At 36.2% G+C, this 15213-nt stretch overlaps 3 protein-coding genes and 1 long non-coding RNA gene across 6 annotated transcripts in view; 2 read left to right on the top strand and 2 right to left on the bottom strand.

Annotated features, from left to right (window-relative positions):
* LOC128168683 (uncharacterized) overlaps positions 1–5392 on the top strand; it is a 51791-nt gene extending 46399 nt beyond the window's left edge. The window contains exon 6 of the long non-coding RNA XR_008241432.1: positions 5254–5392. This is a non-coding gene — a long non-coding RNA (uncharacterized LOC128168683). The remainder of the gene's footprint in view (positions 1–5253) is intronic.
* Positions 1–15213, top strand: part of LOC128168630 (cysteine--tRNA ligase, cytoplasmic-like) — a 74111-nt gene that overhangs the window by 57176 nt on the left and 1722 nt on the right. For 2 of the 3 annotated variants that reach the window (XM_052834789.1, XM_052834786.1), the window contains exons 4-17: positions 6417–6602; positions 6917–7015; positions 7102–7230; positions 7342–7482; positions 7804–7892; positions 9446–9567; positions 11384–11496; positions 12048–12176; positions 12620–12853; positions 13231–13331; positions 13874–13914; positions 14103–14251; positions 14689–14754; positions 14850–14931. In XM_052834789.1, coding sequence (XP_052690749.1) covers positions 6417–6602; positions 6917–7015; positions 7102–7230; positions 7342–7482; positions 7804–7892; positions 9446–9567; positions 11384–11496; positions 12048–12176; positions 12620–12853; positions 13231–13331; positions 13874–13914; positions 14103–14251; positions 14689–14754; positions 14850–14931 — 1681 coding nt within the window. Of the gene's footprint in view, positions 1–5452; positions 5593–6416; positions 6603–6916; positions 7016–7101; positions 7231–7341; positions 7483–7803; positions 7893–9445; positions 9568–11383; positions 11497–12047; positions 12177–12619; positions 12854–13230; positions 13332–13873; positions 13915–14102; positions 14252–14688; positions 14755–14849; positions 14932–15213 lie in introns of those variants that run through there. The other variant, XM_052834797.1, reaches the window with a different exon arrangement.
* Positions 106–4695, bottom strand: LOC128168652 (DC-STAMP domain-containing protein 2-like). The gene is made up of 4 exons (XM_052834809.1): positions 4573–4695; positions 2728–2860; positions 2298–2493; positions 106–2200 (listed from the first exon to the last, which is right to left on the bottom strand). Exons 1-4 carry the CDS (start codon positions 4651–4653, stop codon positions 301–303), a joined length of 2310 nt encoding a protein of 769 aa, XP_052690769.1. The 5' UTR covers positions 4654–4695; the 3' UTR covers positions 106–300.
* LOC128168672 (E3 ubiquitin-protein ligase DCST1-like) lies at positions 5185–6385 on the bottom strand. The gene is made up of 2 exons (XM_052834825.1): positions 5885–6385; positions 5185–5708 (listed from the first exon to the last, which is right to left on the bottom strand). The coding sequence occupies exons 1-2, from the start codon at positions 5886–5888 to the stop codon at positions 5185–5187; spliced, it is 528 nt and encodes a 175-aa protein (XP_052690785.1). The 5' UTR covers positions 5889–6385.

The raw sequence follows: 15213 nt of genomic DNA, 5'->3' as shown, positions 1-15213 counted from the left end.
CTTTGTTTGTTTATTTATTTATTTATTTTATTTGGTCATCATTATTACTTATTACAAGAATATTTTGAAGTTATTAATTGAAGAAGAAAAATAATTGTATTTTTATAAATATCAATGGATAAAAGTTAAAGAAATAATATTTTTATAAATTTTCTAAAGAAAAAAATTGATAAGAGATATATCATTAATAAGCATCATGCTCGTACATTGTAATACTGAATAACCAGTTGGATGCTTTCTTTTAAATGTTCTCATCTGTAGTGATACCTCTTTATAATTTTGATTGATAACTTATTGTCATCAAAATTTTGTGGACTTGTTAGTTGCTATGGAACCCTGTTGAGGCATCTGTGACCTTGTGTCCATTTCAATAGGAGACTCTTTCTTTTTGCCTTGACCTTCTTGAATTGACCTTGAACTTGTTTTCTTTTCAGTGGTTGCCATATGGTGACTATCTTGGTGTGACTTTGAAGCTATGTTCATTTTTTGAGGAGACTCCTCATTAGATTTTAAACTTCTATTTGTTTCATGCAAAGGCACCTCCGTTTGACCTTCATGAGTTAACCTTGACCCTGTATCATCATTGATGTGTGTTTTGTGTGTGGTTTTCTCCTGATCAGAAGACGCTGACTCAGAAAATGTTGAGAGACTCTCAGGATGGAGGACTGCAGCCAAGGTAGAGCTGGTTTTCCCTGTAAGTGTAGGGGGAGTGTGGCCCTTTAATTTACTGTCTAGCCCCAAGGAGGAACCTGGGTTAGAAGGTTGTGGTTCGCCAGAAAAAGCGAGGTTGTTTAGTCCCTGAAAGGTGAGGGCATTTCCTTCAGTACCATGCAACAGAGGTAGTTTGTCAGACGTGTCTATCCTTGCTTCAGATTCATGTTTGCTTTCAAAAGATGAGGAAAATGGTAAGTCAAGTGAAATATCTTCCCACAATTCCCCTTCGTTTGGCCAGTGATCTTTCTTTGAGCACAACAGACATTGTTTTCCCATTTCATTGAAGCAGTTTTCACAGTAGTCAGTATAGCAGCTGGTTCTTGAACAAGTGTAAAAATGTGGAGCATCTTCATCCAAAACTCCACAGTGTAAACAGGAGCGCTTGTGACTTTTGTCATGGAATATTTTCCCAATCAGAGGCATCTTGGCCAGTGTCTGATGGGCATCACGCTCTTGTTTGGAATTCTTGAGTCGAAACTTCATTTGTTGAAGTTTGAATTTCCTGTGGTGCAGTATTTTGTTGTGAAGGTATCGAATTCTCTCCTCCTCGCGTGTTTTGTAAAAGAGTCCACACAGAGCTCGCTTAAGTCGATAACAGTAACTCTGCAGCAGTATTGTTGCAAGTACACCGCCATTGAGCGCCAGTAGAAGGTAGAAGTTGTTGGTGTCTGGATAGGACGGGTTAGGTAGACATTTGGTCACATTGTACTGAGTGTAGTAGTTATCCTTGATGTTGATTCCTGAGATTAAGCCTTGGAGAAGATTTGCGATCCATCCGTTTCCTGTTATAGCAAAGTAAATGTTGATTGAACCAGAGAAATCAATGTAAACATTTCCATATGTGTGGACCAAATAAACAACGTAGTAAAATACATAGTCAAAGAACACTACAACAGCATAGAATATGATGTTCAGTAACAGCTGAAGTATACTCAGGATGCTCTTTTTGATTTCTGTTCCATTTAAAGCAATGGTGGCTGTAGAGATATACTGAGAGGTTTCGTTTTTTTGGAGGGGTAGAGCTGATGCTTTACCAAGTCGTCTGCAGTCCCGATCGAAACGTCTGAAGTTTAGAGAGATGTAGTTGTTGTCAAAGTCTATTTGAGAGAGATAGTGTTGGAGGTAGAGGGCGCTTTGTAAAAGCATCAGAATGAGGAGAAGGGAAGTCCATTTAGTGAGGAAGGAGAGACTGGTGTAAATGATATAGCTGTGAAAAGAGAAGTAGGAGGCGATTTCTGCCACCATTGCTGCTGCAGTTTTGCTGACATCATTCAGACCTATCAGATACCATTTCTTGATGATGTTGAAGTAGAAGGCATTCTTGATGGTTTCATACAGTGCGTTGAGGCCTGATCCTATGAAGTCCAGGGCATCTGAGATAGTTTCCAGAGGAGTACATATCCCGCTGGTCAGCTTCAGAGGGGCACAAAACGCTCCGCCCACATTGACCACCTCACATATAGCTGAGACAGCCCCGCGCCGAAATCTGGGCAAAGATGGAAATTAAATTGCAGTGGTTCATCAATATGCACACTTAAGTAACTCCAATATTAGCTATTATTACTGTGAATTAAAGTTCTCACCTACGAACTGTCATATTTAAGTATTTTTCTTTCAAACGAGGTTGTACTGGTAGTTTTTGATTTGGATATAGGGTTAAGTATTCATTCAAAGTCTCCTCCAGAATTTCCTCTGCTTGAGTTTCCCAGAGCTGTCTGTGTTTCTCATCTTCCATTTCATTCCATTGAATAAAGACATCTTGAATGAATACAATTTTACCTGCAAACAAACGTTTAAATTTGAGCATTTCTTGTTGTTTAGGAATCTTGTCTATTGCGTTTAAATTTGAGCATTTTTTGTTGTTTAGCGGAAACAGCAACCCTCTTTTATATCTGAAAAAGTTCATTTAGCAGAAACAGCACCTCATCTTTTATATCTGAAATTCATTACTTTTTATTTGGGGTTTGGACAGTACTTTGATGCATTGAACACCAGGCTTGGTCTTAATACTACCTTCACTATTCCTCTTCCTTCTGAGACTGCCAACCACAGGAATCTTGTCTATTGCAGATTTGCACTTCTTGTAGGCTTTACTGAAGAAATTAGTGCAGGAGTTATAGGCGCTGTTGAACATGTTTTTGCAATCCTAAAATATTAAGAATCACTATAATTATGCAAGTGAATGTTTGCAGTGGTAAATCATAATACAGCTCAAAAGCTGTGGTGATTCTTGTGAAGTTTGAGCATAGAATTCAATAACTAAGTATTTCTTTGTCTTTAGCTCACCTGAGCTGAAAGCTCAAGTGAGCTATTCTGATCACATTTTGTCTGTCGTCCGTCTGTCCGTAAACTTGTCACATTTTCATTCTTGGGCAAAGGGGATTCAAAGTTGTGAAAATTAAGGTCCACACCCATTTGCAAGGGGAGATAATTAGAAATTAATGAACAATTTCGAGAAATTTTCAAAAATCTTCTGTTCAAGATCCATAAAGCCAGGAAAGCTGAAACTTGTGTGGAAGCATCCTCAGGTAGTGTAGATTCAAAGTTGTGAAATTCATGACCCCCGGGGGTAGGGTGGGGCCACAATGGGGGTCGAAGTTTTACATAGGAATATATAGAGTAAATCTTTAAAAATCTTCTTCTCAGAAACTAATCAGCCAGGAAAGCTGAAACTTGTGTGGAAGTATCCTCAGGTAGTGTAGATTCAAAGTTGTGAAAATCATGATCCCTGGGGGTAGGGTTGGGCCACATTGGGGGGGGGGGTGTTAAAGTTTTACATAGAAATATATAGAGTAAATCTTTTAAAATCTTCTCAGAAACTAATCAGCCAGCTGATTCTTCATAATTGTTAAGACTTTGGCTCCAGGACAATTCTTCGGCCTCACAAGAAGTTTCAGAGTTTGATGTAGCTTTATATCCCATATATAAACAATTATAAAGGATCTTTTTGAGACTGCAATACTCATAATGTGATATCACTATAAAATCAGCCTGTTAGAAAAGGGACTAATGATTATAAACATAAGAATATCCAGGGGGAAAATGGATTTTATTTATACAGGATCTACATGTAATATTGTACATTGTCCAGATAGTTTGTATTATGACTCCATTATGCTGATTTTATCATACCTATTGCTCCTCAGGTGAGCGATGTGGCCCATGGGCCTCTTGTTTAAAGTTTACAGTATCCTATATTTAAAGCTGCTTGATCCGATTTTTTTTTGTAATTACAGTATCAAATTTTTTTTCCATACAAATCATTTATCTTAGAAAGTTATGGACTTTCTCCTATTTACACCAGCAGAATCAGTCTCCTTTCAAAGTTAGAAATATTCAAAGTAAATAAAAATAATTTTTCTTTGGGCAAACGAAAAAACAAACCAAAATGCATCACGGGAATGTTTAGAAAAGGAAACCGCATGGTTTCATCCCCCGAATGATTGTAAAGAAAGCAGACTTCAGAAATATTGGCTTACAAAACATACACATGTTTATTTGTAATTTGTCTGATCATTTCGACCTTTATTTAAAGCAATGTCAAATTTGTAATACAACCATACCCGTCTCGTCGTCAGGGGTGAAATTTAACATGAGGCAAAATAACGCGGTACCTTTTAATGTCGTTTTGTTTTGTTAGCAAATTTTGTACGTATTTTTCTTCATTGAAATTTGGCATAATTGACGGGTAAAACTACTGCAATGTCTATTATTATACATATACTAAGCATAGCCATCGTTTAAAAGCGTGCATAAAATTTGATATAAAATCGGACCAAGCAGCTTTAAGCATAGTAGTAAAGTATTATAGCTTTATATGAGGATGCTGATTTTGTACTTAATAGAGTAAGAGCATACATCTGCCGCTTTTTTGAGGTAGTTAGCTGCATCTTTGACCCCTGAAGCAGTGGCAGCGATGGCATTTGTGATAGGTTTCATGGCTGTCTCAATGACTTTCGCAACAAGTTTTATCTTGTTTTCTATTTTTATGACCTCTTCCTGAAAACATCAATGAAAAAGTAAACTTAACAACAACAAAAAACAATAGTTAGAGTCCATTCTGTAAACCAGCTACTGTAAATTACTAATTAAACATGTAGAATTAATATCCGTGTAAAATCGGGAGAAGCATCCTTCGCGGATTTTAAAATCTTGCCATTATTTACTGAGAGTTGAAAGCTATAAGAAATAAGGAGAAAAGTTCAACGTTCATAATTTTATATTCTCGGGATTTTATACAAACCAGCAGGATCGCGGAATTAAGTACTCGCATAATATAAGGAATTTACAGTATTATTTGCTATTTGATAGAAAATTTCACAAGGTTGGCAAGAACATCATAGTTGCAAAAATGCATGCCATTTTTAGTCAATTTTACATAGGTTCTGTCATGAAAATGAAAATAAGTCACCATAACTGATTGATTACAGGTAATTTTTTTAAAAAGTCACCACAAATTAAAGTTCTTTATCATGGTATCCCATGCAAGAAGCCACTTGCCTTGATGTCATTGAAAGGGTCGAGGAACTGTTGTTGTAGGTCCCTTGTCTGGTTTTTGATCATCTCCACGCTACAGCTCATGCTGTTGGACATGCGCTCCATGTTGGTGGAGATATTGGACACTGGCCCACTGACCAGGGCTGCCAGGAGGAGGGAGTAAAGCACCCACCGCCCGTACTTACCCAGGAGCTCGGGGACCAGGATACAGATGATGCACCGGCATGCCACAGAGAGACTCATCCCAATCAGCAGCAGGAGGGCCATCGGACCGGCGATGTACACGGAGAGGAGGAACTCTATGCCATAGAAGTACCAGAGGATCCCCAGGAGGGCACCCCCGGCCAGTAGTCCCCCTAGGGCCCCATATAGGCCGCTCAGGTACGGGTTCTCATCAAAGTGGAAGGTGTGCCAGTCAGGCGGGATCTGGGGCTCCTCAGGGGGTAGGGGGTCTGTAGGGGGGAGAATCAGTTCTTGCGAAGGGGATCTTGTGTGAACTATTAAATAAATTTTTTTCACAAGCTTTTGAAAAATCAACTTGACATTTGAAATCAATGCTAATCAAAACCATTAAAATCAGTAACATTTATTGAACTAATGTTTAATTTATGCATATAGAGAAAAGTCCCTAAACAATTAAAAATTGGAAATGATAAGTTTAAAAACTACTTACCCATGATGATTCCCTTGTGAATGACATCAACCTGATATATTTTTTTCTGTTTGCAGCAATTTACATGTTTCTTGTATTTTCAGTTTCCTGTAAAAGGAAAGCGAGGAAATAAAACTGTCCCATGAGAGGATGTTGTCCTTGTTACTGAAATGCTTGATTTATTTCTTGTTTTTGAAAATGTTATTAATAATTTCTTGATTTTAATAGACTGCAAACATTTTGCTGATTGTGCCACTCAGATCAGTGAAATGTTACCAGTCTAGACTTGTGATCAGTTTATTAGTACCAGTGTATTATCTGTATAGGTATCCCTCTGTGAGACTATGTATGAGTACATGTATATGTACTAGATTACATATCTATTTTTTATCATGATTAATGTGCTGTTTTTTTATGTTCAACACCATTTATTTAAATGCTACTATAATACATTATTGATACTTCAATCAGTATGCACAGACAGTAAGCACAGTTTACCCGATTACTAAAGCTATTGATGAATGCGTAACCTTTATAATTGGCCTGTTTACAGGAGGTGTTTGTGCCCCAGAGTGGGCGTCGGGTCCTGTGGTACAGCTGTGGCCCCACGGTCTACGATTCTTCCCACATGGGCCACGCCCGGTCCTTCATTTCTATTGACATCCTGCGGAGAGTCCTACAGGACTATTTCAATTATGAGGTCTTCTATTGCATGAACATCACAGATATTGACGACAAGGTGTGTAGATACTGATATTGATGACCTTCAAGGCATTTCAGGGAGGGAAACTGAAAATGCACAACAAATTTTGTTAAATGTTTTTTAAGCAAGAAGTTTTATTTTTAACCTTAAAATATCTTGAAATTTTATCAGTATGTTTTATAACCAAATTGATAATTGGAAATCTATGGGAAGTCAGTTGAAGTAGGATAATATAGGTAATTTATGTTATTAGTTACTGATTTGCTCTTGTTATATTACACATGTAGAATCATCTGAATAAAATGTTGATATATCCTTAAACATGTACAACTATACTTTCTGTGATATAGATCATCAAAAGAGCTCGCCAGAACCACCTGTATGAGCAGTACCTCACTAAGAACCTGGCTCTCTCCAAGATCTTGGAAGATGTTGAGTCTGCTATGAAGGTATTAAAGCATTTTGACTTATGGTTCTATTTAATTCATTCTTTCACTTTTTAAGTCAATCATCTTATTTCCCCCCATTTTTTCAGCCATTTATTGTAAAACTGGAAAAAGAGGAAGACCCAGACAAAAAAGGCATGTATGTAAAAATCAAGGCCAAAGTTGAGAAAGCCCTGTCCGAGGTCAAGGCCAGTCAAGATGAAGGTCAAAGTAGAGAGGTAAGAGAACCGGGTTGATCACTCAAGATTTTGTACACCTGTCATAGACTATGCATGATACTTTTTCGCAGATTTTTGTTTTTAATTTTTGCATATCTTTTTACAATTTAGAGACTGTGCGTAGATGGGAAGGATGTGCTCTGTGATTGGTTGGATAAAACTCATGGGTCAGAAGTCACGGACAACTCCATATTTGCCAGACTTCCTCAGTTTTTTGAGGAAGACTTTCACAAAGACATGGAATCTTTGAATGTTAGTTTTGGAATAACTCCATTAAGATCTACATGTATATAGTTCATCAATATTAAACATTGATTTTGTTTTCACTACAAAATCATTCATTTTTACGGACCCAAATTTTTGGGTTGTCCAAAATTTACCAATATATTGGGAAGTAAATATTTGTGGATAGATGATCTTGTATTAAATGATAGTGCCTCAATTTTCTGAGATTAGCTTTTCTGGATTTGCTGAACTTCTCAAGACCTTAAAATAAATTAAAGATGTTTAATTTTAAAATATAACATAAGAGATGGATTGTATGTGAATAGATTTGGTTTTCTACGGAACTAGGTTTTGCCAGCAGATGTCCTGACTCGGGTCAGTGAGTACGTCCCAGAAATTGTCGAGTACATCAAGAAGATCATGGACAATGGATATGGGTAAGAAAAAGGAAATCGGTATGGGTGCTTGTGGAATTTTCCTAAAGTTTATTCTTTGTGCTGATTGATAGAAAACTTGGAGAAGAGAAGGGGACTCAATGGAGTTATGGGTTCTTAGTTTTTGGCAATATGATAAAAAGAAAATAAATTGGTACATTTCATTTTCATTTAGTCAAGATTACAGGTAAACTGTAACACCAACATTGAAACTCCTTTGGAATCTTAGTTCAGACGTTTACTGTAGCATTCATAGGATATACGTACAGTTATGTCACCGTGTTTCTCTATGAATGATTTAATCACAATAAACATCATTAAAGTAAGGTTTGTGGCTACAGGGAGATAACTCAAATTTTCATTTTGACATGACACTAGCTACCCTTTATTTCAAATGACTTCAAGATTTAAATGCGTAATAACTGACAAGCAATTCATTTGGTGTGGTTTTGTAGTTTACTGTGCTAAAAGGGACAGGACACAAGTGTTATTTCCTGTTTTAAAATAATTCCTTGGAGATTGATATAGAAATGAGTCATAAAATAAATGATTTTCATACATTTTTTGAATAGATAGCCCTTAAACCTGTCGCGTAATGTACATATTTTGACCAAATTGTTTACATCTTCATCAAAATGTAAAACAGGTCGGACAAAATCATTTGTATTTTATAACAAAAAAGGCTTTTTTTAGTTAAGAAAATAACTATGTAACTAAAATGAAAAATCAATGCAAGCTGGAAACCTTACCTTAAGCTTTGAGATTGCATTTATTTAGAAATTGAATTTAATCCTCTCATGCATTTTGTTGTGAAAGGAAATTTGTGTGCTATATTGAAAGAAAATTTGAGCACTTAGAATCATTAAACATTTGTGTATAAAAAACTCAAATTAAATGTATGAGTTAACAATAAAAGACAATAAACTAATGAGTTGACATGATTCACAGCCTTTTTAGCTCACCTGAGCTGAAAGCTCATGTGAGCTTTTCTGATCAAAATTTGTCCTTGGTCTGTCGGCGTTGTCGTTGTCATTGTTGTAAACTTTTCACATTTTCATCTTCTTCTCCTGAACCACTGGGCAGATTTCAAGCAAACTTGGCACAAAGCATCACTGGATAAAGGGGATTCAAGTTTGTTCAAATGAAGGGCCACACCCTCTTTAAAGGGGAGATGATTTAGAATTATTAAAAATTTGTAGGTATTTTTCAAAAATCTTCTCCTCCAAAAATATAAGGCCAGAAAAGCTGTAACTTGTATGGAAGCATCCTCGAGTATTGTAGATTTAAGTTTGTTCAAATCATGGTCCCCGGGGGTAGGGTGGGGCCACAATGGGGATGAATTTTTACATAGGAATATATACCATAACAATATGTGGATAAAAATCGGCAGATTTAAAAAAAATTTTGAGCAAGATCTTCTGTCCTTAGTTGTCAGAATATTTTGATTTGATACTGTAATGCTAATTTGATCAGAGTTAAGGCTATTGTTGATGTGAGGTCCATATTGTACCCTGCCAGTATCAGTACACATTCCAGTTTATTTTTGGTGTTGACAGGTACGAGTCCAATAGGTCTGTATACTTTGACACGGCCGCCTTCAATGCAGCAGAGGGTCACAGTTACGCCAAGATTGTCCCGGAGGCTTATGGGGACAAGGCTGCCCTGAATGAAGGAGAGGGTATGTATAACTTATAACTAGTTAGGTGGTCAATGAGTAACTGGCTAAAGATTATAGGGTAGGTAATATATAAGTACCGTAGTAGGGTTGTCAATTAGTAACTGGTTGAAGGAGAGGGTATGTAATGTAAAGCTAGTAGGGTTGTCAATGAGTAATGGGTGTCAAGGATTTGTCGGTCAGTTCTAGGTAACTCTATAAAAATTTAACGAATTAATTAAGGAGGATTACTTTTCTGTTGTCATTATTTTACTAGTCTAGCACATCATATAGATTTCATCATGTTTCTACCACATAATAATTTCATTCATTAGCACATTATTTTAATATTTCTATATCAGTAATCAGCTTGGAAATAAAGTTAAACCTACGCCTTTTTGGAAATAAAAATAAAGGTGTTAATTAGCAGCAGAATTAGTGCGAACTCATTACATTATTATCGTTATTAGCACATTGTCATGCTGTTAACTAATTCATTAGCTTTTAATCTACTAGACTTTGACCCATGCGTGCACGGGTAGACTTTGCAAATGATATCAGACATTTACGAAATAGATGCATCGACACACCGTAATGTTGACATTTACATACCCAATTAAACTTACAATAATGCTATTAATTTCACTACACTCTGCTTAGTTAGAATAATCTACTTGTGTCTCAAGACAGGCCTTCATCACAGTTAAAATGCCTCCCATATACCCGTAATGTAGCAAAAAATTGCAGAATCGCTCCGAAATGATTTTGGAGAAAATTAATAAAGCTGCATTGAAAATAACAGTCAAATTATTCATAAAAAACCATTTTGAGGCTGTAGATACCAAGATATTTTAAAATACCAATCATGCAATACTAAGTAATATGTGACACATAATGGACTTTTACACTTGCTCTTACATAATTATTTAGCATTGCATTGGTCGCTAATACTTACTAAGTAGGCATATGCTGTGATTGGAATTCAAACGCTGAATAAAGCAGACTATTGGTCTCTCCAAAAAAAAAAATAACACTAGTCTCTCTGAAGTCTGAAAATAATTAAAATTTTTAAGGTACCTCACTACACCCAGACTTATACTTTTTAGACACTACGTCACAAGATGGCGATTTAAATGTTTATATCATTCTATTCGGCTGTATATTGTCGTAGCTGAGTGGTTAAAGTATTGGGTTTCTGAACAGCAGATCATGAATTTGAATCTGCCTGGAGCTTTTGTTCATGTTTTCGAAATTAAATTTTCGGAAATGTTATTTTTCATCCAAAATTGCACATTTGTTGGCCTATTTGACTTAAATACTTCTTATCCATTATGATATCTATCATAATCAATGAATTTTCTGCTGATTTGAGAAAATAATTCAAGGTGTAGTGAGCCACCTTAAGTTAGTCAAATGTCAACCGACATTTTTGTGTGAATTTGAACTGATTTACATAGCAGTAAATGTTAAACCCAAGATGCATTTAGCATACCTGTAAAGACATTAAAAAAAAAAAATGAGAAAAACATCCATCGTTTTTAAACTTCATGAATATTTTTTGTTTTATTTGTATAAATATATTTAACACGATTTCTAAAATGGATATCTTTTTGCTCTCAATCATAATGTTTTGATTGACCATCAAAGAACATTGATACATTTGTGTTGATGGAGAGGTGTAAATTTTGAACCGTTTCTTGAGTACTGGCTGAAATCTCAATCAGAGAAAAGTAACCAGTTACCAGATGTGACTCAATTTAATGACCCTGATAATTTGAGTCATTCATAGATCTGTGTAACAATTTCATTGAGTATTGTTGTTTTTATTTGATGTGGTTAGGAGAACTGACGGTGTCTGCAGAGAGACAGGAGGAGAAGAGGAACCCGACTGACTTTGTCCTGTGGAAGGCCTCCAAGCCTGGCGAGCCCTCCTGGGACTCACCCTGGGGAAAGGTAGATAATGAACAATTCTCTGTTCTTACTGTAAGAATATGTCTGGTAGTCAGCCTGTTCACTATATATCTTTAAAATAGTGATCTAAAAATTTGATGTTACATAAGAAACACGTTTTCCAGTTTCCAATGAAATATAAAAAGACAGTGCTTAAATAGTTCTTGTAATTTGTATATGCTTGATATTTTGGTACTCGATTTGTAGAACAGTTTAGAGGTTTGGGATACATATGTGAGACCAAGATATTTGTGTAGGGATGACCTGGCTGGCACATCGAGTGCTCTGTGGTTGCTATAGAGATATTTGTGTTGTAGGGACGACCAGAGGCGTGTTCAACAGAGCGAGCGCTCACGATCGCTCGCCAAAATTTGTGTTGCAGGTATTGGGAATTTTGGCGAGCGCTCGCGAGCGCTTGCACTGTTGAACTCGCCTCAGGCTGGCACATTGAGTGCTCTGTGGTTGCTATAGAGATATTATTTGTGTTGTAGGGACGACCTGGCTGGCACATTGAGTGCTCTGTGGTTGCTATAGAGATATTATTTGTGTTGTAGGGACGACCAGGCTGGCACATTGAGTGCTCTGTCATGGCCAGCAGTATACAAGGAGAATCTCTGGATATCCACACGGGAGGATTCGATCTCAGATTCCCTCACCATGATAACGAGCTCGCTCAGGCAGAGGTCAGAGGATAACATTGAAATCAAATATGAAATTGTTTAACACTGGAAAGAAGTACATATACCATCACAAAAAATAACCAATAATGTCAAGAGAATCCAAAGCTACATTTACCTACAATTGTTAGAATTGCATAAATAGAATACTGTATATTCACGTTTTTTTCGCGTGTCACAAAATTTGCGAAAATGGGGAAAATGTGAAGCATTTTTCATTTGCGTCAAAGCGAAAATTAGATCATCGTGAAAATTACCAGATATACGGTATTACATGTTCAGATTTTACGTGAAATAGTTGCAAAACACTGCTCACTTGGGACAACCATTTTTGCCTTTGAAGATGATTCTTCAAACAACTTAAAGAAAAGCAAAAACTTTATAGAACCTTGTACCGTTCCTGTTCTTCATTTTGAATTGTTTTAATTTTTAAGTTATTTGACTTTTAGGCTTACTTCAACAATGATCACTGGGTGAGGTATTTCTTGCATGCTGGCCATCTGACCATCGAAGGCTGCAAGATGTCCAAATCTCTCAAGAATTTCATCACCATTAAAGATGCACTAAAGAAGCACACCGCGCGACAGTTACGTCTGCTATTCCTGCTCCATCAGTGGAAGGATACGCTGGATTATGGTGAAAACAGCATGGAGATTGCCATCCGATACGAAAAGATGGTCAACGTGAGTGGGTCTATTTATACAGTCTGAAGGCTTCATGTTGGTAGAGTATAATCCTCAAAAAAGTAGTGTTTTCTCATTGAAGATACATTGATTAAAGTATTAATAAAAGATGAATTTTTATAGACAATTACAAAGAAAAATGTATAATCCTCAACTCAGTTACATTATTTACATAAGTACTAAATCCATGATGAAAACAATTTGGTATTTTTCCACAACATAGATACGCCTTTCTACAATATTTTATATGCACATTCACAAGTTCAAGGGTTATTGTTCTTTACCTGCAAACTTACTATTGGAATTTTTTTAGTTTACAGCCTAGAGGAAGTGGAATGTTATTCAGTAATTTCTGTGATTATTATTCTGTTTGACAGGAGTTCTTCCTGAATGTGAAGAATTTACTGAGGACGACCCCAGGGACCGGGGTTGCAGCCTTCGAGAAGTGGAACCCCGAGGATGTGGAGCTCAACAAAAAGTAAGATTTAAAGTAATACTGGGGAAGTCTTTAGTTAGTCCGGCTGAAAATGTTCAGAGTTTATGACAAGATATTCATTTATAAATCTAATGAGAGATTCAGTCGTAAATGACAAGATCTTCATTTCTTAGTCTGTACATTACTGTGTTTGTGTGAAGTCTGAGATACTGTGATAATCAGGAAGATGACTCAATAAATTTAAGAGTTCATACAGTTCATCAAAATTACAGTTTCATCAATGTGTAAATTTGTAGCTAATGATCCAATCAATACAATACATTAGTAGAAATTGCACTTAGTCACACACTGTATCGATGAAACTGTCATTTTCACTAAAACCATGAAAACTGATTCCAATGAAATATGAAAACACAGAATAAATGTGGAAATAATGAACTCCAATGAACATTTAATTTCGTTGATTAACTCAACAATGAAATCCACGAAAATTGATATTCAACAAATATTGATGAAACCCCAGTAGCTGTTTTAGTTGTAGTCAAATTTGATGAGTATTTAGATATTTGTTGTCATCTTTTCAGATACCTACAGACAAAGGACGCTGTGCATGAGGCTCTCTGTGGTAGGTTAAGGTGTCCGTTCTAAGGATATTTATACTATACTTGTATGCAAATAAAGTCATTGTGAACTTACGATTTGAGAAATTCTCAAAAAGGGAGCACAGTATCCAATTTGCCCAGTAGGTAGAAGATTATTCTAATTTACTCAGCAATGTTTTTTATTTCTACTGAATTCAAAATAAATCTTTAGATAACGTCAACACAAGGACAGCTCTAGAAAGCTTGAGGGAGTTGATCGGAGAGGCAAACATCTACATGGCCAATGCCCGGGGTGCCAATAGGACCCCCAACAGGATGATCCTCAAGAACATCGCCAGCTACATCACGTATCTACTGAAGGTCAGTACTGTAGAGGCAGGGGATACTGTAGAATAGAACCAATGTAATACAACTCCCTTTACCCTCTATACATGTACTAACAGTTGAACTTCGATATCTTGAACACTGATATCTCGAATACAATGGATATGTCAAAGTGATTTGTAAGTCCCAACCACTTATTTTTGAAGTATTTTACCCTTGATATCTCGAATACTCAAATATCTCGAAGTTTTTAAACAGTCCCATCTAGTTCGAGATACTGAAGTTTGACTGTACATGATTATTGAAAAAGCTCCATTACATTACTACATACTAGTATGAATATCAAATTGTCTACCAAAAGATATTCATCTATCGATACATTTTTATTTCCGTCAGCTCATAAAATATTAATCAACTTGTATTACTAAACATGATTATTTTTTAAAACTGCATTTTCTGGGGGTTTTTTTCAGGTGTTTGGAGCTATTGAAGTGGAGGAAGAGATTGGATTCCCGCAGTCTACAACACAGAATGTTAATGTGAGCTTGCCTTCATGAATGTTACTGTCAGAGACAAAGATGTTGGACGTTTCCCTGTCTGGAGTTTCTCACTGTATGCCCCTTTTGTCTTTCAGATTGAGGAAGCAGTGATGCCTTTCCTGTCAGCCTTTGCACAGTTCAGAGAGGACGTCAGGACAATATCAAGGGAACAGAAAGGTCTGTCAACCAAAATGGAACCTGTTACATTATGTTGAAATAACTTTCAAACATCTTTAACAAAAATTGAGTTGAATGAGGATAAACAAATTCTGAAATGTTTTTGTGTAAGATTTCTTTGCAAATGTTATGATGACTGAACTTTGGCAAAATTTCATCATGTAAAAACTTTCAAAATGCATATGAAAGGATACATCTCGGAATTATTAAATTTATAAAAATATTCCATATGAATGCACCATGACACAATTAACCTCTTAAAAATATCCATGTTAACAACAA

This window comes from Crassostrea angulata, chromosome 1, assembly GCF_025612915.1.
Source record: "Crassostrea angulata isolate pt1a10 chromosome 1, ASM2561291v2, whole genome shotgun sequence".
In the NCBI taxonomy this organism is placed as follows: domain Eukaryota; kingdom Metazoa; phylum Mollusca; class Bivalvia; order Ostreida; family Ostreidae; genus Magallana; species Magallana angulata.
Note: the sequence above shows the minus strand (reverse complement) of the source record. Positions and strands in the feature narration are given on the sequence as shown.